General features: G+C 40.6%; 1 protein-coding gene across 9 annotated transcripts in view; it reads right to left on the bottom strand.

Annotated features, from left to right (window-relative positions):
• VPS13D (vacuolar protein sorting 13 homolog D) overlaps positions 1-23,123 on the bottom strand; it is a 102,020-nt gene that overhangs the window by 15,103 nt on the left and 63,794 nt on the right. For all 9 annotated transcript variants that reach the window (XR_008974193.1, XM_057424198.1, XM_057424191.1 and 6 more), the window contains 2 exons: positions 11,462-11,594; positions 9,446-9,641 (listed from right to left, as the gene is read on the bottom strand). Coding sequence is in view for 8 of the 9 variants with exons in the window: in XM_057424198.1 (XP_057280181.1) it covers positions 9,446-9,641; positions 11,462-11,594 (329 nt within the window). In the remaining variant the exon portion in view is untranslated. The remainder of the gene's footprint in view (positions 1-9,445; positions 9,642-11,461; positions 11,595-23,123) is intronic.

Raw genomic sequence — 23,123 nt, 5'->3', positions numbered from 1 at the left:
TCACTTTATAAATCTGCTGCATGCTCCAAATCACACACACATGGATTTTTTTTTTTTCCCAAGTAAAGAAAGTTGAAGGTTTACATTTTTATAGCAATGTGACTATTTCTGAATGGCAGCCGTATATATTACATGCAGCGTGAGAGGGTTAAACAGGACAGCCTCAACTCTTTATAAACTTTTGCCCTCTGGATATGTACTCATTGGCTGCTGTACAAGACTTGAGCTGTATTACACGCCTTAACGATATGGTTCAACTGTCGGTCAGGCTTGGGGCCTGGCAATAGGCCAGACCGCAATCAATGGGACACAAACCTCCCCCTTTCAGATCATCACTAAGGCTCATATTATCTCCTTTTTGTCGTGCTGGTTAAATTTATGGAGCAGAACCTCGAAGCTGCATTCCTTGGCTTGGGCCGGCCCACGCGGGCCTCCCTTTGTTTGGTACTGTAAGCGAGGCGTGCTTTGGAGGATTGCAGGGTTGTTAGTTCAGGCACTGACTGTTTGCTCATGACTGAAATGAAAAGAGTTCAGTGGAAGGGCAAAAGGACAGCACAAGTGTAAAACCCCATCCCAGCAGGCCCTGGGCTCCCATCTACAGACACTGGACTAGGGCTGAGCAGAAAACCTCACCGACAATGACAAAGGGAAGGTCTGTCTAGAAGCAGGTACAGAGCCCAGCAGCACCTTAGTATGTACTTCACCACAAGGTCCCTCACTTTACATAAGCCTGTAATTACTACATAAATATGAACCTCAACTAATGTGCCTTGAAATACCGCTTACTGGTATTTGCTTTAAAGCAATGAGCAATGCCTTACCTTCTAATTTGAAAATAAAACCTCGCAGTGGACAAACACTCCTGACCAACCACATGGTTTAGTATTTCTACCATTTTAAACACGTGGAGTAACCTCAAAGAAGCTGATGCCTGTGTATTTATTCCTCAGAGGAGGATGTGGCAAGTAATTCTAGTAAGACACAAAACTAGTAGAAATACAATATGTAGCACAGATTTTCATTTTGTATGTCAGAAACATTGCCTACATCTTTATATTTGGTCTCAGAACGAAAAATGGCTACTTGCGAGCATGCTCAAACACTATCTACTCCCAGCTTTATCACTGTGGTAATTCAAGGCCACTCCTTGATACAGGTCAGAAAATTAAGGATGTAAAGAAACCTTTTAACACAATCTCAGGTGAAATAATGTGGAGTGAAAGCAAATGGAAAGACAACTTAAAAGATGGTGTTCCCGATACATGCAAGAGAAACAAACACATACACGGACCCTACCAAGGACTCTTACTGGGTATATGCATAACACAAGGTACCGTGTCCTCGTTCCTCAGTACAGATGTCGTTTGTGCTCACCTTCATCACCACTAGGACTAACAAAACCAATGCCCAAAAGGCTGCCCAACCCCATCGCCCCTGTGGCACAAACAGATGCAGTCAGTGCCCTGGCCAGCAGCTCCTGCCACTGCTGCTTTAGAAAGATGCAAATAGACAACTGCTGGTTCCTGTTCCACTACACCAGTTTCTTCTTTGCTGCTATTTTTATGAACTAAAAATACTAGTAAGAGAACCAAAAAATACTATAAAACCCCACAGAATGTGCAGTCTGGTGATTTGTCCTGGTACATTCCAACAGCCACGTCTGTTTTGAATAAAGCTTTTGTTCATTTCTGGTGCACATACGCTTTCAACTTATCCCACCTAATTCCAAGCAAGTAGATTTGTGAATGGAAATTGTGGATATTTATTGTCAGGTCTTGGGTGACTTTCCAGATTGTTCTGCTGATGCTAATGCATAAGCCTCAATTCTTTTCTTTCTCTAAGTCTCTCCAATTCCACTCTAGGAGATGCCACTGCAGACTTGTTTATTCTGCAGTGCTCTCCAATTATTTCAACCCAAGAAAACTGCTCCACAGAATACACCAAAACAGCAGCACCATTTAGCAAAGGGCTTTCCAAGTAAGAAGGATCTAAAATTCACATGAATGCCAGAAACCAGGAAACATACAGCACAGAAAGAGGCATTCCTTTCACTTTTTTGCCTTGGTGACCAAAAGCTTGTGCTGAAATGTAAGATAATTTGACAAAATGTGAAGTATTTTCAAGGGAAATATGTTTTTCTTCCTGTTTGGATGCATTCCTTTGAGTCAATGGCTAAATACTGCCCTTGACAGCAGGCAAGTGCTGTACCCACACTGTCCATTTCCAGAAACAGGAGCTTATGTGGCTCCTGTTCTGAACTCAGCAGTCCCAATTAACACCAAAGCCAGGCAAGTTCCTTCACCCACTGACAGGAACATACTTGCCTCTAGTTGTAATTTACCAAGGCACTAGTAAATATGTTGGTTATGTGGTGACTATCACAGTGGGAAGTTTGTATTCATTCATCTCTTTGAGACTATTTGTGGATATGCGTGGACATCTAAAGGAAAATGCAATTTCACATTTTATCCTAATCTGACTACTCACCATTATTCACTTGAGTTTTCACTCTTTCCCTTCACAATGTTCCATTCCAGTGCCTCTGTCCCTTTCTGTTCTTAACCAACAGCCTGAATGCATCCAGGGTATCTTTCTGCCTTCAAATGTCAAGTTAAACACTACGGTTGAGTGGAAAAACTTTCTTTCTTACAAAACAGATGCTGACATTTAGAATGACAGCTTGGTCCCTCATAAAGCCTCCCTTTTTAATGTTACACATGTTACCAGTGGTGAACCCAGCAGTTTTCTTAAACCAAGCTTTTGTTCAGTTGTAGCAGTAGGAATACATTCTGACATGGCAAAGCAAAAAGGTTTTAAACCAAAGAAACTGCACAAGCTTTAACTAAATGTTTAGCACTCCCTACTGGAATTTAAACCATCCAGAGCTTCTTTGCTAATATGCAGGGTGCACTAAACCCCAGAAGTACAGTGTGAAGGGAGCACTTATGAACCTCAGCAACTGTAACCCTTGGGCTTCAAAAACTGTCTTTCTACAAACAGCTAAAGTGTTTGCTTCCAGGTTTCCTTTCTCAGCCCCTGCTACTCCAAGTGTAGCTCGTAAGATACTACTTAATAGATCTGTAAGTATGTAAATACATCAACTTAACAGATGTAAAATGCAAGACCTGTACAATTAAACATGGCCTAACACTGGCCAGTAATTGATATTTTTTTCCTAAAACCTCCTTTTACTTAGAACATTCATATATAGCAGATGTGAAAGTAACCAAAACTGTACAACATTAATGAAGTATGCCGTATGTCCAAACTGTGAGCTTTTCATTCCACTCCTTCCAAATAGTTCCACCGAGTCAAGTTAAAATAAGGGGACAAAGACACCCAACTGTAACGACAACTTACTTCACAAACACTCCGAATGTCAACGGTATCTGGTAATGCAGACACCTAGGAAGGAGCTTCTGGAAACATTACTCAGGCCTAAAGTAAGGTATTTGTAGTCATGCACAAAAAGCATTACAGTTTGATTTTGTGACAGGTACCAAAAGGAAAGGGAATGGGCTCTGTTGGCACAGAGCTTTGGATCTCCACATCATCTGGACTCCTGGGGGTGCTGAGCAGCTAACAGTGCTCTCCTGCAATGAACCAACGTATGGTTCTGAAATAGTGACACTTTTATACGTATGGTTCTAGAATTACAGACTCTGCAATAAAATATTATTAAGCAAAATGAATGTTTTAAAGGTTTGTCTTTCTTTGATAGTCATGAAAACTACATGCAACAGAGTCATTTTCTCCAATCATGCATAGCAAATTCTGCTGTACTGTATGAGTATGTAGAGATTGAGAAGTGCAGTCAAGTGTGGAATGGCAGCACACTCCATCCCCAATTCTTACGATTTTAGGCACTCCAGAAAAGTAACCACATGCCTCAACTGCTTGGATTCTTTCCACAGAGTTCTGAGGGGCTGTAGACTGGTGGAGTGAGTATGCAAAGCAATCCTGCCAGGATTCCACTCCGAGTCACATATAATAATTACCTGAGACTTCCCTGACAAAAAGCCGTATTAGTTCCCTGATGTACAGTACATAAGACTTACTGCTGTACAGTCTAGGAAAGACCACACTTCTCTATCCTGAGTCATTGCTTTCGAAATAACCCTGGGGAAAAGCAAGAAAAAATCAAATCATTCTTACAGAAAGCTGTAAGAAAGAAAACCAGTCACAGCTACAAGGCAGATGGGTCAAATGGCAATGAGGAACAAATGAAGAGGCAAAAGGCACAGAGAAGCATTTCTGTTAATTCTTAGGGTAACTCCATTTATATAATCATAGAATGGTTTGGGCTGGAAAGGACATTAAGATCACCTAGCTCCAACCTCTGTGCCATGGGCAAGGGACACCTCACCCTGGACCACGTCACCCAAGACACTGTACAACCTAATTTCTATTACCTAGAAATCATTTCAGGTTCTGGGTTCTGGATTATTCTCTCTTTCTAGTTAAGAAACTAAAATAGCTGAGGTTCATTTTTGGAAAGAAAAAAAAACTTTAAGGTTTTGAGATTAAATTGTCCACACTGAAGAGGTGCAGGACTGTGGTTAAGGAACAACTTACCCTCCAGAACATCTACACCCTCTTCCTCAGTGAGCCAGCATGGGCATTTCAGGAACAGAGCTACAGGAAGTTATCAGTGATAAATTAAAAGTGAATAGAAGACTCCTGAGCAGGTAAAACTGGTAACAGAAAGTGATTAAAGTTTCAAGGGGGAAGCATCTGCTGAGGTGCTGCAAAATGTCTGGGCACAAACCCAGGCTTGCCTAACTTTAGGGCTCCAGTAAAGGCAGCATTTAAGATCATATTTAGAGAGGACAAATGAGGAGGCTTTTAAAACTCCAGTGAGGACAGTGAAGTACTAAAGGACCTGAAGAGGTCAGAAATATGGCAGGAAATGAAATACGATTCAACCTACAAATTGCAACCTGGTTCATCTGGGGAAAAATAATGCCATACACAAATATGAAATGACAAGGAGATACTCGCAAAGAAGTAAAATAGAATAAAATACAGGAAAAAAAACTGAGGGAAAACAGTGAGCAGGCAACTGGGTATGCGTTTGCAATGTGGTATGCCAGTAAACCCAGCCAGCACAGGCTTGGATGACTTGCAGAGCACAGCTTGTCACAGAGCAGGGATGTGACAGTCACTTTTCATGCAGTGCTTATGGGAACTTACAGTCTGGGGGGATTTCAAAGCAGCTCAACAGCAGCAATGGAAGAATCTGCATACACTAATGACAGAAGAATGGAAACCATAAAGTCAAGTTTGACAGTGACTGAAGGTGGGGCCAACACTGAGGAAAAGCCAACACCTACAGCCATTTGACAGAGTGCCATAGGAATGAAATGGACAAACCTGCTCAAAAGAAAACAGATCATTATAAAAACCTGATATCCCACTGGGAAAAGAGGAAAGAGGGTATCAAAGAAATCATATTGCCCAAGTCATTCACAGATCAGAGCGATGAATCAACTAAATTGTCTTGTGTAGCATTTCCAGATTTACACAGCACAATGAGTATCAGCTAATAAATACATTTTCTCTCTGGTTTCTACCATGAAAATCTTAGGAAGGGCTTACCAGAAGAATAATACCTCCTTCACCAGAGTCGTGGCCCATACACATTTGACATTACTGTGAAGGCTCTTGAAGTCAGATCTCGACTGAGTCTAGTGGTCAGGACAGAATTTGCGACACATAGAGAGGTGTTAAGGTTCAAACCATGTTTATCTATAAAACTTGAGAATCTTGAGGACATACTGTGCAGTATATAAGCTGAGCTGGTGTTCCATATAATTAGGTCCAGATTTTCTGCTTCTTCTGAGTACCACTGATGCTCATCCTCTCAACTCTACTGCTTTTGACATTGCAATCAAAGTCACAGCTCAGAGAAAGGGATGTATAACCAACCAAAAAAAAAACCACATGCTGTTGACACTGTCTCAGACTTTGCAGCCTGGTTGCACATTTCTGAGTGATGACATGAAAGTGGGGAACTAAAGAACAATGAGCACAGGCTACTGCTTTCCAGATGGAGTACAGCTAAAAGAAACAAATATTTACGTAAGAATTTTCTGTGCCCATTCATGGCTTGCCAGCCCAAACTGTTCTTTACTAATGTAGTCTAGTTCACTGACAGAATTCATTTGAATTGGGTAGGTTGTGAAGTTACCTCCTTACTTCTAAGTTTCACCTTGTGACTATCAGAAAACACCACTAACTGCTGCAACAGTTCAGCACTAATCTTAAACTTGCACTGACCTGGCAGAAGCCTGAGAGAAAGTGTGATGGCAGTTTCCTGCACTACTCGGTAAGTTAGACACATGTCTAAATATAAATGTTCTTTCCTTGTGCTGCACTAAAACTTAAAACACATTTCCAGGAGCGAACTTTCCAAGCATATCTAGAGACATAACAGATTTCTTGTTCTGAACTGGCCTTTAAGGCTTTTGGCAGTATATGACCAATATGGAAATAATCAGAACTCTCGTATGTGACACTGGAGCACTTGGAACACATAAACCCCACTCAAATAAAGGTTTCGAGTCCCAGTCATTAGATGTACACTGCATTGTCACAACTATTTTATGCTCCCCTCTGCATTAAAATTGAGAAGTATTAAGCCAGCTTTACTCATAAATAACAAGCATAATAAATTATATGATTACATAATAAGTTATAAGATTAGCCTTGAAAAAGTCCAGCCTAAAGTCACATTTAAGAAGTACTTTCTTGCACTGTAAACCCACTGCCTTTTCCACTATCACCATCAGCTATAAAGCCATTGTCTGCATCTCAGCCCTGTTAGTTTGGCTCCATTTTCCACACACACGGATTGTGCAAGCAACACAAACCAGCACATTCTGAAGCCAAAAGAGACTCGTGTCCTTGCAGCAGCATCACAGTAACACCAGCTACAGAGTCTTTCTCAGAGTTCTATTCAATTCAGTAACTTAGCTGGAATTAGAACGTGCCTTTTAGGAAAACCTACAATGTCAATTAAAATTCTTCATCTCGCCCAAAACTGATCGGTTGAAGTCAAACAGCTTAAATTGAGGGCTTTTTAAAAATTCAACCATGTCATTAGAGATTTGCAAGCGGCCTGTAATTTAGGGTTATGCATCATGCTATTTAAATGCAACTGGAATTAACTGGTTGACTCAACTCTGCGCCAGTACTGGAAACCTGCACACAGTCTCCAGATAAGGTCAGGCCGCTCTTACCACACTTTTAACTCAGGTTCTTTAAGTGTTCAAAAGGACTCTGAGAATCAGTTACCACCATAAGCAGGCATTCCAGGGTTAGCTGGTGCTGTGTACTTAGTTTGGAGAAGCCGACACAGCGCAGCATGCAAAAACATTGTGTTCAACGGAAGCCAGCAGCTTGGGCCTGGAACACTGTTCAGCTTTCATTCCAAACCACGCATATTTGAACAGTTAACAAATGCGGCAGGGGGATAGTGGTACACAGCAGCCCGAAACACATACAAATCCTTTGTTGGTTTGGGGTTTTTTTATACCCCCAAAAGAACAATTTTGTTGCTCCATTATATAAGCACATAAAAAAAACCCAAACAAAAAAAAACAAAACATGAGCACAAAGTTGCTTATAGGTGGTGGCGTGGCTTTGGGTTTGTTCCCCCCCCCCCCCCCGCCATTACCTACATAGTCTCAAGTACATTTTTTTATCCAAAGAAATGTTTTCATCAGATTTTACAGACTGGAGAAGTAACTGAAAAAGGGTTTTCTTTCTTTTTTGTTCTGTTTCCACTTGCAGGAGGTTGCTGTGTCATAAACTTTTTGCAGGGCATGTGCAGACATTAAAATCAGTTCACTGTGCTCATCTATGACAACAGTATTTCAGAAGCTAGTGGAAGCAAAACTGTGGTTCAGCTCATGCGTTTTACCCTCATCTCTTAACTGACAGTGAACAGGGTAAAAGGAAATTTGTCACACAGGCAAACACAAGAGATAAGGTGGTTGGAGGCTCTCCCTTTCCCAGCTGCTGTCTAATGTGTCAACTGTTGATAACGTCACTGCTACTGTATAGAGGCTGTATGTCACAGAAGTATGTCAAACATGAATTTCAAGTGTGTGTGTGTGTCTTGAAGCAAACAATAATAAAACCACAGCTCAACTAGTAAGACAACTAACAGTACAGCCAGGTGTGTTTCTCCCCACCTCTGAATCAATCAATCAACCTACCTGTACAGGCACAGAATTAAGACACATATGAGCAAAACAGTAGATGTGGTTTCTCAGGGATGCACTTAAGAGTTCTTGTGTAACTCTCTGTATGCACATGTACTTACTGAGTTGTATCCTTGACTTCTTGGTTTTACAAATCAAGCTAAGTATCAAATACAGAACACGTACACATGTGAACACATCCATTTTCACAGCAAAGTACACTTAGGTTCATTCTTCAAAGCTTCCTGCACCTCACTCACACTTCATCAACCTCATTGTTCTTTACTGAAACACTGACAATGGGCACACCAGGACTCCAAGTGAGGCATAATAAAACACAGGAAATGGAAAAGCCAAATGGGAAGACAAGAAACCCCAACATTTTGCAAACATTCGTCTCTTACTTTCTGACAATAAAATGTACTTGGGATTGTCTTTCACTTCTTCAGCACACAAGATCTCACGTACATACATCAGGACTTCCTGGCATAGTAGTGTCATACAAAGTAAACTCCTGGCAACAAACAGAAGAATCTCCTCTCAGAGTTCCCTTCTGGAACTTGTCCCTTTCCCTCTTCCACATTCACAGTCAGTGCTAATGAACATCCATTTATTTTAAACATAATCATTGTGTTTTGTAGAGAGCACATGAAGCTTGTAACCAAACACAGGAAGTAAGACAAAACCTCTGTCCTGATGTGCTGACAGACAACACCCCCACACACAGAGGTAAACAGGACATTACTGTGGACATAAGGGCATTAGCCACACTTCCTGTAAGTGAGAACCACTGTACAAAATGAAAATTGGAAGGTAACGCTGTACTGTATACCAGAACTCTTCAAACTGTTTTTCTACACAGCTAAGTGGAAGCTGGAGGTAGAGGAGGGAGAAGAAGACTTCCACTTCAACTCTGTGTAAGGATTCCATGGTAGAAGTTTAATGTCATTCCCTATAGCCTTTTGAAAATTTTGCTTTCATCTAATGCTGTATCTGAATAATTCCTATTTTATGTTGTAGCTTTTCTGTTCAAATCTCACTCTTGCTATAGTAATGCCATCTATTACAAAAAAAGCAAACTGAATGAAATGGGCTACATCTCTAATAATGGCTCATAGCAAATTCGATTAAGCTATTGTTTTTTTGGGTAAAGAAAGATAACCAGATCAGAAGTTGCAGAAGGTATTAATACATATTTTCACAGTATTATTGACCAGAAATATAAACTGCTCACTGACCTGGGGCCACTCAGAGTTGCCGTGTCCCTCACTGCCTGTGCAGTTTCCGATGCAAAGTCCAGAGCCCCAGCTACAGGTTTGGTTACTGTGCCCACCAGCCCTTTGCCAAGGCCCGATATGAAGCCACTGACACCTCCTTCGGTCTTCACACCTTCCACAGTTGAAGTTATTACACTTGTCAGTCCTCCAATGATTCCTAGCAAAGAGAAGAACAGCACAGTAGGCCACAAGCGTTGCCTCAAAGCATCAGAGAGCCTTGCACAGCTGGTGCTGTCTGGCTCAACCATCTACTGTGCACCCTGATGGAAACATACTGGGCATTTAATGTAACGCAAAAACTGTGTCAAAATGGGTTACGTGAGCTCGACTTTATATTCCGTATATGCACACATGTAGGCACAGACAATAATAACCCACAGAAAAAAATCTAATTAATCATTAAATATGTGTTTTTAAAAATATTTCTATGTGGTTTTACTTCCCAGCTGTACTTACACTAACAGTCCTCATCTATTCCTGAGGTGAAGCAGTTACTTACAATGTGACAACATCCTGTTACCACAAAAGCTTATACAATTTGAGACAGAAAATAGAAAAGTGCATGTCTCCACGGGAAAAAGTGAATTCAAAGTGGCCCCACATGATTTTAGCTGCGATGCTGCGGACAGATTTCTGTGCATATCTCCATCGCAGGCAACCTGAATGCTCTGAAGAAATCAAGAGCCTACTGAGGCTTCAAAAGACTTGGAACAGTTCACTTGATCTAAGAACCTGCTTTACAGATTTCCAGTCTTGGGATGATGTGATTGCGTTGTTTTTAGTGCACTAGCTTAAGCCCCTATGTAAAAACACTTCCCACCATTCGGCCCTTGAGCTTCCAGCAGCCAGGCATTCTCCTATGGTCTGTAACTAAAATACAGTTCAGACAGCACCTTCACTCCCAAACTTGAGGAGCACAGAGTATTTAAGTCACTTCTCTTGAGTAACTACAGTTTATGGCTAATTCCTGCATTTCAACAGATAGGACGTAGCAGATATTTGCTCTTTTGAAAAACAGTGAACAAAACTGAATAAGGAGCATTTAAAAACTCTACAGAATTAAGACTAAAACAGTCCTGTAAGTTAATGGGTAATACAGCACAATTTCAGCATTTTTCCAATATAACTGATACCAGCCTTTATGGCACACTGCTATGAGAGAAACCTCTCATGATCCAGTTAAATACCTACAGTGTCTCCTTATGACAGAAGCCCAGCACAAAGACTTTTGCTCAGCACAGATAAGATTGCTGCTTTAGTGAAAGCCAGATTAGCTTCACACAGCCTGCAACGGTTGCACTAAAAGAATGACATTTAAACAAACTGAGTCAAGATGCTGCAAAATATAAATATTTGAATATTTGATTTAAACTTGGCTTGTATTGATTTAACTTTCTTCAACAGATAAATCACCAGCTAAATCGATGTGAGATGCTGGCCAAATTAAGACTAGTCCACTGCCTTTTACACAAATTCATCTCTTTTGTTCTTAGTCGACTTAACACTCCCCCCCCCCCCAAACAACAATACAACCCAACTGGTGAAATGCTACTTTAAACTGATTTACTGGTTCTGAGGAACCTCAGGTTTCTGGAACTGAAAGCAAACAGAAGACAGCTACAATCCAGTTGTACTCATTTGTATTTTAATGTCTGGCCCTCAAGAAACCTGTTTGCATGGGTATTTTATACCTCCACAAAGAAATGGAAGTTTTGGATGAACTTTCATTGAAGCTTTATTTTAATTTGCTGAAAAGCTCTTAGTTACATGTGAAAAGACTTCTCTCTTAAATGTAGTTTCTGTCAACGTAAGAATCAAAGAATCCCCCCCCCCCCCGCAAACATACCAATTCAAACATAAAGCCTGCAACAGCTCCACATCCCTGGCTTCAAATAATCACCCAAGGGTAATGCAAACTTTTCAGTCTCATCATTGCTTTTAAAAGAGAAATGAATTAAAACTGCAGCTAAGGCTTACCATGTGCAAGTCCATGGATTCCAGCCACGAGATGTTCTCCACTAGTTGCAGCATGATACCGGATGTATTCTCGTTCGGTCTGATGTCTGCTATCCATTGTCTTTCCCAAACCATCTGACAAGGTCCCAGCAAACTGCAAGAGAGGAACCTTTTCTGTTATTAAAAGAACAAAAGTTGTTTCTCTTATGCACACTTACTGAAGAAAACACCCAGATTCTAGATGTGAAACACAGATTTATACAGTTCCTGTTGTTACATGTGCTCAGTCACGCCATGAAAAAAGCTCTGAAGTACATTAAGCTGCTGCAACTCAAATCCTGAGGTGACAGGAAAAACTGAGTAGGTGCCCACTGCAGTGGTCAAGCCAAAATAAACGAATCCTGCACCAAAAGAAATGCCAGTGACCCAACTGTAAACTTCCAAAATGTCACGAGAATGTTATTTAGAGACAAAGCTTTTCTCCTCAAAGATGTCAAAAGCTTCAAGGCAAATATACCCGTCATGAAACTAAAACATTTGCAAGAGTTAATTGTTTTTAGTAACACAATGTAGAAGTGGCTCTGTTGTGAGAGGAGCTGTTGGAAGAGCACAGTGATACCCACTGCAGCACATGGGGTGAACCAGTGAAAGAGAGCTCCATTGGTAAGCGTCCATGGGTATTACACACTGTAAAAAAAAAGTCTAAGGGGAATCCTGAATATGTATGTGTGGGAAGCGTTTTAACTCCTCACACGTCAAACAATGTGGAGGAAGACTTGAGATATACTTAGAGATGAAAGAGAGCATGTAAGTCCAAACAGGATTTGTTCTGAGAATTCCGACCATTACCGAGTATGAGTCAATGAAAAAGCACCAAATAAAAATGATCTATTGTGATGTGCTGACCTTTGGCATGATGTAATCAGATATAAACCAGAAGCTTGGTGGAGGGAGGGAGGGAGGCAAGAAAAGGAGACAGAAAACCTGAAACCTTACCTCATATTGAGGACTCCTAGCAGGCATTTTCCTGAAATAACCTCCAAAATCCAGCTATTTCTGGTTCTATGTAGGTGGTCATCTTCTGTACCTCCCTCAACCAGCAGCCTTCTTCCAAGTTTCTAACAATAAATGGACTTCTGCTGGAATGATAATTTAATGCTTTGCTGTGTCTTAGACTAGGGCTGGGGAATGTTCCAGGTGCCACATGAATGTGCAAGGTACTCAATGGCTGCAGCAATGGTGAAATCATCACTGTCCTGTGTGATCAGAGCTCCCCTATCATAAAGGCTGTGTACAGATTCTTCCCTACCTGTTGCTCAGCTCTGCTCTGTTGCAGGTACTATCTTCTTTGCATCCCTATTAGTAGTATTAAAAAACCCTCTGTGATTAAGGTTTCTGCCACCTTAGGAGACAACTAAAACCTGCTGTGAAATGCTGATTCTAATAGATCTAAAGATGAAACAAGAAACAAACAGTTAATTAATGTGCACCATGCAACAAGGCTCCCCTCTTTTTTCTGCCATTATTTCCAAGGCTGCGTTTCTTTTTCACTGATGATACCACGTCCTGGGTTTAGATCTTTCTTTGCAGCTCAAAGACAAACTAGTCCAGTGGCTCCAATTATCTAAACAAGTAGACAACAGGAATGAAAATGAAATCTCATGACCCTTCTTGTGACTTGATGACACAAACACTAACCAGAACATAGTGATCAGGGACTGAATTACTTCTGACTTCTTTGTGAACCTCATGTAGATGTTAGTTTTTTTTTACAATTAGCCTGGAAACACAAATCAACCTGAAGCTACCTTTTAACCATGTTTAAGGCAGGTGGGTTTCTGGACAAATGCTTTAAGAAGACAAGAGTAGTCGCTATAAAAATTAAAAGACTCAATAAGCATTCAAAATTCAAACTGCATTACGGAATGTGCCAAGGCCTGAAAAAGATTTCTCAAGAACACATTTTAAAAGTTACATCAGTGCATGATGAGCCAGACAGCAAGAATAAACCAACTTACTAACAGTGGTCAAAATCGGGGAGCTCTCCTTACAGCTCAGCTCATTCCTCCCCTGCCTAAATTCACCAGATCCACCACACCAGCTTTTCCAATGACTATCGTCCAGTCTTTCCTCAGACTTTCCTTCCTCTGTAAAGAAGAATCTGACACCTAATAGTCAGTAACAATCTGGTTTAGTGTATAGCAAGAACTTTAATGTAATAGTAAATTACTCTCTTAGTAAGGAGGAAAAAAAAAATAATTATGTGCATATGGTTTAAAGTCCTTGTCTCCTTTAACTGCAAAACCAAAGTTAAATGGAGACATTTCTGTTTCTGTTATTCAGAAGTAACACTGAATTGTAGCTGTAAATAGAACAATTTAACAATTCTAATGTACCACAAAATGTTTCCATTTTGCCCTGATATAGGTGAAAAAATCTAAACTCAACACACACATTAATTATGAAACATGAACTTCATGTTGAATCACTTTTTGACACCCCTCCTCCTCAGGTACTGTTTGTTTTCTGCCCTCATTTAACAAACTTTCCCAGCCATCTGCTCCATTTGTACCAAACCCAGTGGGTTCCCTCAGTGAGCACCCAGGAGTGGTCTCTCCTGAGCAATGCAGGTTCAGACTGTAGTGTCACTGTTACCCTCACTTGTGATTGTAACAAGACTTACACCATCTCTTGTACTGTCCAATGGAGATAAAACCATGTGAGTGAAATAACTGATGGAGGTACCAGAAATTTCTAACCATCCTTTTCAGTGCACCTCAGAAATACTGCCCCTGAAATGGCTTCTGAAGCCTATTTCAGCCAATGGGATTATTTCTCTATATAAAAAGGAAATATATAAAAAGAAAAATAAAGATTTCTATGATTAAAAACCCAACCAACCATTGTAAATTTAAGCACTTTAAATCCAACTTAAACTTTGAAGAGAGATTTGAACATGTTAAAGCACAAAGGCAGACTTCCCTTTCCTCCCTCAGATATATCTGGCTTTTAGGTGCCTCCTTTGACACGTGCAATATTAAATACTGAGATACTAGGCCTTGTGGAAGAGCAGTGATTGTGGTTTATTGAGCTGTTAACCCAGGCATGCAGAAAATAAGTCTCCAGATAAACAAAGGTGACACCAACAGTTTGATCCACCCTTGTCTTCTTTAGCTTTTGTTAATAAGGTGTGACCTGGTAACTTCAAAGCTTACTTAAGACCACATAAATGCCAACATAGCTAAATACTACAGTCTGCCAAACAAACATGAAACTAATCAAGTGACTTCTAAAAACCAATCTCCCTCCTCTATCCTAATTTTCACAATGAGTTCTTTGCCTATGTGCCAGTGAAAAAAGAAATTAGCAACTTGGTCTTTTACCTCTGCATTTTTCCCTGTTTCAGATATCCTTTTCCTTGAAATGGAATTCCATCAGGATACCTCAGTACCAGGTAAGTTACCTGCTTCTGAACCAAAAGGCACATGACAGCATTACTGATGCAGCCAGCCCACACACCAGGTACATGAAGGTGGGTATTTTGTCAACCTGGCATCCCCAAACAAAGCGAAGTGTGGGTCTACTCACTGAAAGTTCTGTCATTTCAAGTACTAAAAATATTTCACCTTATCATTAAGATGCACTGCTGAATGCTTTGCCTCATCCATTCTACCTGGACAGAAAAAGCTCTCCAAAAAGCTCCAGCCCTCTGAGCATTTGGCCACCTTCCTCCACAGATCCTCTCATTCTCCTCTGACCTTTTTTGTCCCCAGAGCAGAAGGTCTCTCCTGGATTCCCCCTCTGCAGAGAGACACTGATCTTTTCTTCCAGGTCTACATTCTAAAGACACTTGAACACTGGTTTTCATCCCACACGGGTTCACTTATGATGTGATGCTACCAACTGGTAATGTACTGCAAGCAGAAAATACACCCCACTGCACTTCATTAACCTAAGCCCATGGGGTCTAACATAAACTGATCCTCTTGAGGCAGGTGAAGTATTTCCCTCCAAATTCCAGGACATTATGCTACTGTGAGCTCTATCTTTGGAACAACATATAAACCACTCTCAGCATTTCATGATTACTGGGAATGCTATTACACTGCTCTAAGCCTGGGGCAGGCTGGCCTGAGCCGCCACCTCTGCAGACTCCAGGAAACAGGAGAATCATCATCCCTTGTTTTACATTTACACAGTGTCACCAATGAATGCGACTCATCCACCATGATCTGCAAAAGCAGTTCAGATAGTATCTGTACAAGAAAATAATCTCATGTTTTGTGGTTTTTTTTGGTGTTTATTTTTAAAGGCCCAATAATAAGGAAGTTGCCACAATGACTTGTATCCCTGTTTCAAGCAACAGAAATAAAACACAAACAGCCACATGCAGTGCTTGTGAATCAAAGCTGGTGCCAAACAATAAGGCTCTTTGGGCACAGGAAGAATTCAAAGCAAATGAAAACTAACTCTAGACTTTGTACTGTATGTTCCCTCTATGCCAGATGTGTGAAGCAGACAGCATGGAAATAAGGTTTAAGTCATCTTCTAAAGTCTTGTTAAGCTCTTGGCACTGCGTGGTCATCTAAGGACATCCCAAACCGATAAATACACAATTGTGACTTTAGTCCAAACATTCCATTGTAATTCTAACTTCAGAGAATGGTACAAATATTATTGACTGAGCAAACCAGAACATTCCACGATGGACTCTTAAGGGAGAAAGTGATGAAACAGGTCAGTTATAATTTCTGTGTAAAGCTCACAAGGAGTTGCAGTATTTAAAACGGCATAAAGCATAGCTATAAATTATATAATGAACTCAAGTAGATTGATAGTATTAGAAACCAGAGGCTACTTTGAGTATCCCACTCCCTTCCCTGCTGAACAGAAGTTGTGCCAGTTTCTGTTCAGGCAAGTGATTAAATATAATGGACTATGTCTGAATGTTCAAAATCTAAATGTAAATTTAATCCCTTGTGGCTACTTGCCTTGTAGCAGTATCGTTAATAATCACCTTGATGATTTTGTACATCTCTCCAACCTGTTCCAGTTATTTTAGAGGAAGCCAGTTTTTATGCTGACTTCCAACAGTAAAATAAAATTCAAAATTGAGCATTTATTTCACTATATTGAAGAAAAAATCATCACAGTGTGCACGTGACATCCATCCATGCTGTTAGGGTTTGTGCCTAGAGAAGGGCTTTAGAGCAGTAAGCCATCCTCAGATGGAATGAAAGCACTTACATGCTTAATTTTACAAACTGGATGTCAGTAAGCAGACAACAGCTTCCTCCCTCACATCACGGTGGCCATTTCTGCATTACACCAGGAGTGAAAAATGAAATGCTTTAAGTATGTGAAACAACAGCAGGTGTTTGTCAGATCTGCAGGGCCTAGCTATGTAAGTTGTACCACAAACTACTTTTAACCACAGCTCCAGTCAGTCTCTTAAGAGTTACTCAGATATTTAATCAGAAGAGTTTGTGAATTCAGGTGAATTTGGATGCCATAGATTTTTACACTTTCCTTTACACTTGCACACATACCTAGGTCAACTATTAAACCCAGTCGTGAACAGAAAAGACAGTTCAAACTGAGCCCAAAATGCATTTTTAATCAAGACAAATTGTGCTGAGAGAAATGTATAGTGGAGCTGGGTCTAGGACTGACACACTCTTAATTTAGAACATACAAAATGCTATCATAAGCTTCTCATTTTAAGGGAGATATAAACTTTGACCCTCTCTAAATTACTGACAACCAAGAGGAGGCAACAGTTTTTCTGACTGACCAAATATATGCTCCTTGAGATTCTGGGCCGCATCCTCCCCCACTGTTTATGTCATATAACCCAAGTTAAGATTTAATTATCTCACATCCCATCGTTAACTAATCTTCCTAATGCAGCCTGACAGCAGCATGTTGGCTGGGTGATCTCTGACGCCCCCAGCACACTGCTGTGTGGATGCAGGATGGGCCAGGGTCCCAAATCCTGTGGTTCTCGCCATACTGGAGACTGGCAGGTTCCCTGGGGCCCCCCCCCCGAGCTGCACCAGCAGGTGCCTCTGGCCATGGGCTCGTGTTACGGGGCTGAGCGAGTGATCCCTGCGGGAACTCCGGCTGCTCTCACAGACACAGAAGGCAGCAAAAGTCCACAGCGTGAACTTGGAATGACCCCAGTTGCAGAGTCACTGGCGGGTTCATCTGGAGGACAATTGCGCTTTATTAAACAACTAATACTCTTAACAGATAACTCCCCTCCCCCCAGATTTAACTCTTGCAGAGCTTTAAGGTCTTCCTGTTTGTTTATTTTGGGGGAATGGAGTTATTTGCTTTTCTCCAACCCCCTCCTTAAAAGCCTTTCTGTACACTGAAAACCCAGGAAAAAGCTTGGAGGGATCTAGTTCAGTTTCCAGAGTTAACACCTAACAACAACATACTTAGCATAGCAGGGTTGGTTTTTAACATCATCTTTACCAACTCTGCTTATTTTTATCCTCATGGCGCATTTGCACCCGCAGTAAACCCCAGTGGTCAGTCTCCTTCCAGCCACTTTTCTGCCTTGTTCCCCTGTGACCACGCTTGGGGTCTCAAAGACCCTCGCATTAAACCTCCCCCGCTTCCTGCATTCCACTAGATTTCCAAACAAAACTAAATGCAAACCTGATAATCCACTCTGCCATCCCATGTGCAGCGTAAACAGTGAACAGCTCTGAGGGGTGATGTGTTTGGATCTGTCAGTCATCTACTGTTACAGCTTCAGAAGGTAACTTGGCCATCTCCCGTGGATATAAAAATACTATTTTCCTTCCCCAGGGACACACAGCCAAGCAATTTCAAGTTTAAATCTGCACTATTTAATATGTATTCTATACAGTAGGGAGGTGTAATTAGCCTTTTGTCAAGACTGAAGTCATTCATTTCAAACCCACACCCCATTTTTCCCCTTCAGATGACAACGGTGATACATGGGATATAAGTGCCCTTTTCACGACATGCTCACCATTCCAAAACTGTAGATTAAGATCAAATTTCATTTCATCCCCATGATAAATGTCTTTTTCTAATTTCACAGCTTATGATTTGGCAACATTTTGCATACCGCATTTTAAATTCTCCTTTTTTTCACTTAATTCCCCAATGAGTCAGCAAAGCAGAAACATTCTATTCTATTTTGCAAGAAGATCAGCTGGCAAAACCCTTCAAAATAAAGCATGTGTAGAACTTAAAGCTTCTAACCTCCTTCTTGTCCTGTCACTTGCAGTTTTCTGTACGCAGACAAGCATCTCACTGTTTGTGGTTGTTGCACTATTGCAGGATCCTCACTTTTGACTAATTTCTCCTGGAAAAGACTCCATCAAAGCCACCACCATCAGTTTGATCCCAAATGGGCACATTTAAGACATCAAGTCCAGATCAAAAGAGTTCTTCCCACAGAACTCATCACTGTTCATTTGATCTTACTCATGCCCATTTCTCCACATAAAAATACTCTGCAGGCAAAGCCTGGTCACAAACACTTTGTATAAGCAGCTTTGCAAAAGAGAGGTTGAATTTAACCTGAACTGTGAAGGAAACTCCCAGCCTGGATGCTGGCCACACACATTTTATCCCATGATACAAATGAAAAACAGGAAGAACAAAATAACACTTAAAACTTCTCAAAGCCAATCCTTTATCCTAAAACCTTTTTCAAAGATACTGATTACAGACACCAGATGTTCTGCACATAAAAAGTGACACTTTCCATGGCTTTTGATTGTCACTAATTGGCCATAAAACTTGCTGTCTTTTAAAACTGCCAGGAAATGGGGAAATGGCCTCATAGCACTCTTAGCACTGAAAATTTCTGCCTGGGAATGTCAATTACTTTCCATTTCATCATCTGCACATTTTCATGCAGATTCTCATTGCTCAGCACTTGAACCTGCATTTGAACCGCTCCTCTCTGACTGAAGCACTGGGTAAACAGTAGACAATCTGCAGTGCCACCTGGATGTGTCACCAGAACCACAGCAGCCGCTACACATCCCTGAGGAAGACACAGAGAGAAAAACCTGAAGATTACACTGAAAGAACCACAAGGGACACTACATTTGACCTGAATTGTACAAACCTCTTCTAGGAATAGAAAAAAAAAAATATTTATGGCCATTGCTACTAAACCCCACAACTTCAATACCTGGACTCCCCTTGCAAAGGACAACTGTCAGCTTTCCCCAAGTAAAACCCAAGTGTAAATCTCTAGAGTTGCTCCCAAGGATAACATGTATTCCAGCCTTCCTCATTTTTATCCAGTATAAGGCTGCCAGTGATGACTCACCTTCTGCTGTTAGCAGTTAAACAGAAGAGTAGTGAGTCTAAGAAAATAATGACATATAGAACAGTAGAAAACTCAGAACCTGAATGCCACTGTGATCCTTCTACGCTATCAGTTGACTGTTTTAATACTCTCCTGAGGAAAATACCACCAAGCTCATCTTCCTCAGCCTCATATACAAAGGCTTTTGTCACAAGTTCCCTCTCACCAAGATATGATTTATTTTTTCAGCTACTCGAATTGCATTTTGAGCTAATATTCCTTGAACTACTAAATCACAGTGTGCCCAAATATGTGAGTGGCAGTTGTTCCTGCTTCTGAATGGTATCGACTAAGTGGTTAGTTACATGAAGTAAGAAGCTCTGAACAAAAGGGAACCATCAGCTTTGACTGCTCTGGAAACATTTCTATTCCTTTTGCAGAACCTCCATAAATCGTACCTACCTTCTGAGCTCTATTACATCCACACCTCATTTTATTTATTGCCAGTTTTGTTACAGTTAACATTTGTACAAGTCAAACACTTGTTCATGATTTGTTTTTAAATAATCCCTTTATTACTTCCTCTTCATTTTCCATTCAGTTATCTTTATTCTTCTGTCACTGCCAACCACCTGAGATTCTGATTTGATTTACCTTACAATGAGGGTTAAAACTCCCTTTTTCCTGCATGTTGGCTTCATGCTCCTTTTCTACAGATGCTTCCATGTCAAAACACTTGCCAGGAGCAGTATCTGTACCCTTACTAGGCTTACAATTTTCTTACCTGGTTCCAACACCATACTTCTCTTTTCCTACCTCTGTTAAGCACCTAAACACCTCTGCCAGCACTCTAAACTGAATTAAAATAGATACAGAATCTAAGTCCAGGGCACCCATGTCCAAGCAGAACTGTGCTTCCTCCTTAGCAATAAAGAAAACAAACACCCACCATACAATATGTTGCAAATCCTCTCTCTATGTATGTATGTTTTTGGCATGCTGGATGCCTGCTCCAAGCCTAAGGAAGCCTGCACCACTCAGAACTCTGCAAGCTTCCACAAAAACCTAACGAGGAAATGCAACTGTAACCATGGCTGCTGCTTTACCTTCCCTTAAGAAGACTACTGTAATTTCTCACTGGAAACTTCAAAGTTCAATATGAAAATTAAGCTCTTTCAAAAAAGTTCATTAAATTCTTTTTATTGGGAGGGAGGGACACAACAATAATTTCCATGCAGAAACAAAGCCCAGCTGCAGAATCATGACAACTACATCACTATGTGCTCATAATTCATAAAAGATAACAGAGTTCCTTGTAAGCATTGAAAGGATCAGACAAATTAAATACAGCATTGACAAGCTGATTAATCTTTTCAATTCTTACTACCAGTTATTTCATTAGGTCAGCACAACACCTAACTGCCAGTAACACATACAACCACGCTTAATTTTCCATGTGGAAAACACATCTATGGAACACTTTCGTTCCAATGATAATTCAGCGTTCAGTATTCATTTCTAATTATCACCTCTGAATCAGGAATAATTTAGGATTTAGTGCTATACTGCATAACGGGAAATATAAAAGTGCGGATGCCAAGAATGCAAGAAAGACATTTCAATGCATATAGCAACTACAGAAGTCTCCATTCAGAGGGAATGAAATTCCCTCAGGTGTCTATATTTAGGATCAAAGAACTTTTCAATATACAGAATCTGGAGTCTCCAAGGAATCAAAATTACAAAACTGTCTGTACTGAACTCTATTTAACCTAAGTTTTTGTGCCAACTTAAATATGCTGCAGCTCTCCACTTGAAAGACAGCATTACCCACTGCGTGTTCTGAAATGCATGGAAAAGCCATTATAGGGATAATCAGCAGAACTATAAAACAGAAAAGCAGTAAGATGACAAAACCAGATACAATTCCAATAGCTTCCTTTTCAATTCAGGCAAACAGTGTTCTTTTAAAGTGATGATTATCATATTAAGGTTCATCTCTCTAGTCACACCTTAAAAGCTGACGAATCTTAAAATCTATTCTAGATTCTTATTTCAGGCATTTTACAAGTCAGGTACTCTAACTAACCCAAATGGGTGGTGTTCCAGGCACCAATTTCTGTGCAGAACACCGGCCTATGCAGCTACAGCAGCTACCAGTGCCACACAACAAGCTGAAGGTGAGGGAAGCCTCTGCAGCACTGCTGCATCAGGTGGAAATTCATGCAGTCAAAACATACTTTAAAATACTTTCCCTACAGAGCACCAGCAGCAAGACAAAAATGACCTACTGCTTCAGTCATGATTTTCTTGAGTAACTGGAATTACTTTTTTTGATTTTCCAAAGCTTCACATGTCCTAGACACAATCGTAAGGCACATGCATGATACAGCAGAAGGGAGTAAAAAACAAAGTTCTACACTGTACCACATGTACAACACATCACAAACTGTACTTGAAATATCTATTTCTTATCATGGGGACATTTTTGGCTTAGTTTTCTAGCAGAATTAGGTGCCTAAAGCAGCGCAACATAAAGGGAAGAATTATTCTGATCATTTAAGCCTTTTTCTACTATTATTTTCTATGTAGCAGAATTAAGATCCATGTTTTGGAAGAAGGATTAATCAAGGAATTCCATAATGTACTAGTACACTTTCCTAAATGATTTAATTCTCTCCTTGTTCTGCAAAAGGATAATGCATCCAAAAAGCTTTTAAAAAGGAATTATGTGACATTTGCATCACAGACATTTCAGATATAACAAGGAGAAAGAAGAAAATACCTGGGAAGATGACAGATAAATAGTCCATGGGGTGATTTTCAAAGGTATAAATGGAAAGCAGGTCCTCAGCTCCCACTGAATTTTGAAGGGAGTTCAGCATCCAACTGCCCTTCTGCCTTTGAAAATCTCCTTCAGAACCCCCTTGGTTACAAACGACTCCAAAGTTCAAAGAATGACCTTGCCCTTGTGGGAAACAGAGGAAGGCTCGTGCCTTTTAAAGAAAGATTTATGAGACTGTTGCTGCAGATGTGACTGTGATGAGGAAACAACACTTTATAGAAAGGAAACCCTAAAGAAACACACTATTGGGTGGGGTGGATGGGTCACAAGAAAGTGGAACCATGAGTAGAAAGTACGGGCAACCACCTAGTGTGGACAGGAATATTAACACAGTGGTATTTTGTTTGAATTTCTTGGAATCGCCCCACATGGGCTAATGCTGGGAGCAAGATAATTACAATAGAGGAGGTGTGTGTTATCTTTCCTCATGGCTCAGCTTGTGGTGTGCCTGAGTTAGACATACTCACAGCTCTGCCCTTGGTGATAAGCTGGGGATCTCTCTGGCAGTTTAACTCAGTTTGATAATGTTAGTC

This window comes from Pezoporus wallicus, unplaced genomic scaffold (assembly GCF_028554395.1).
Source record: "Pezoporus wallicus isolate ANWC-B61680 ecotype Strahan unplaced genomic scaffold, APGP_CSIRO_Pwel_v1 contig_11175, whole genome shotgun sequence".
NCBI lineage: Eukaryota > Metazoa > Chordata > Aves > Psittaciformes > Psittacidae > Pezoporus > Pezoporus wallicus.
This window is presented reverse-complemented; position numbering and strand designations above follow the sequence as displayed.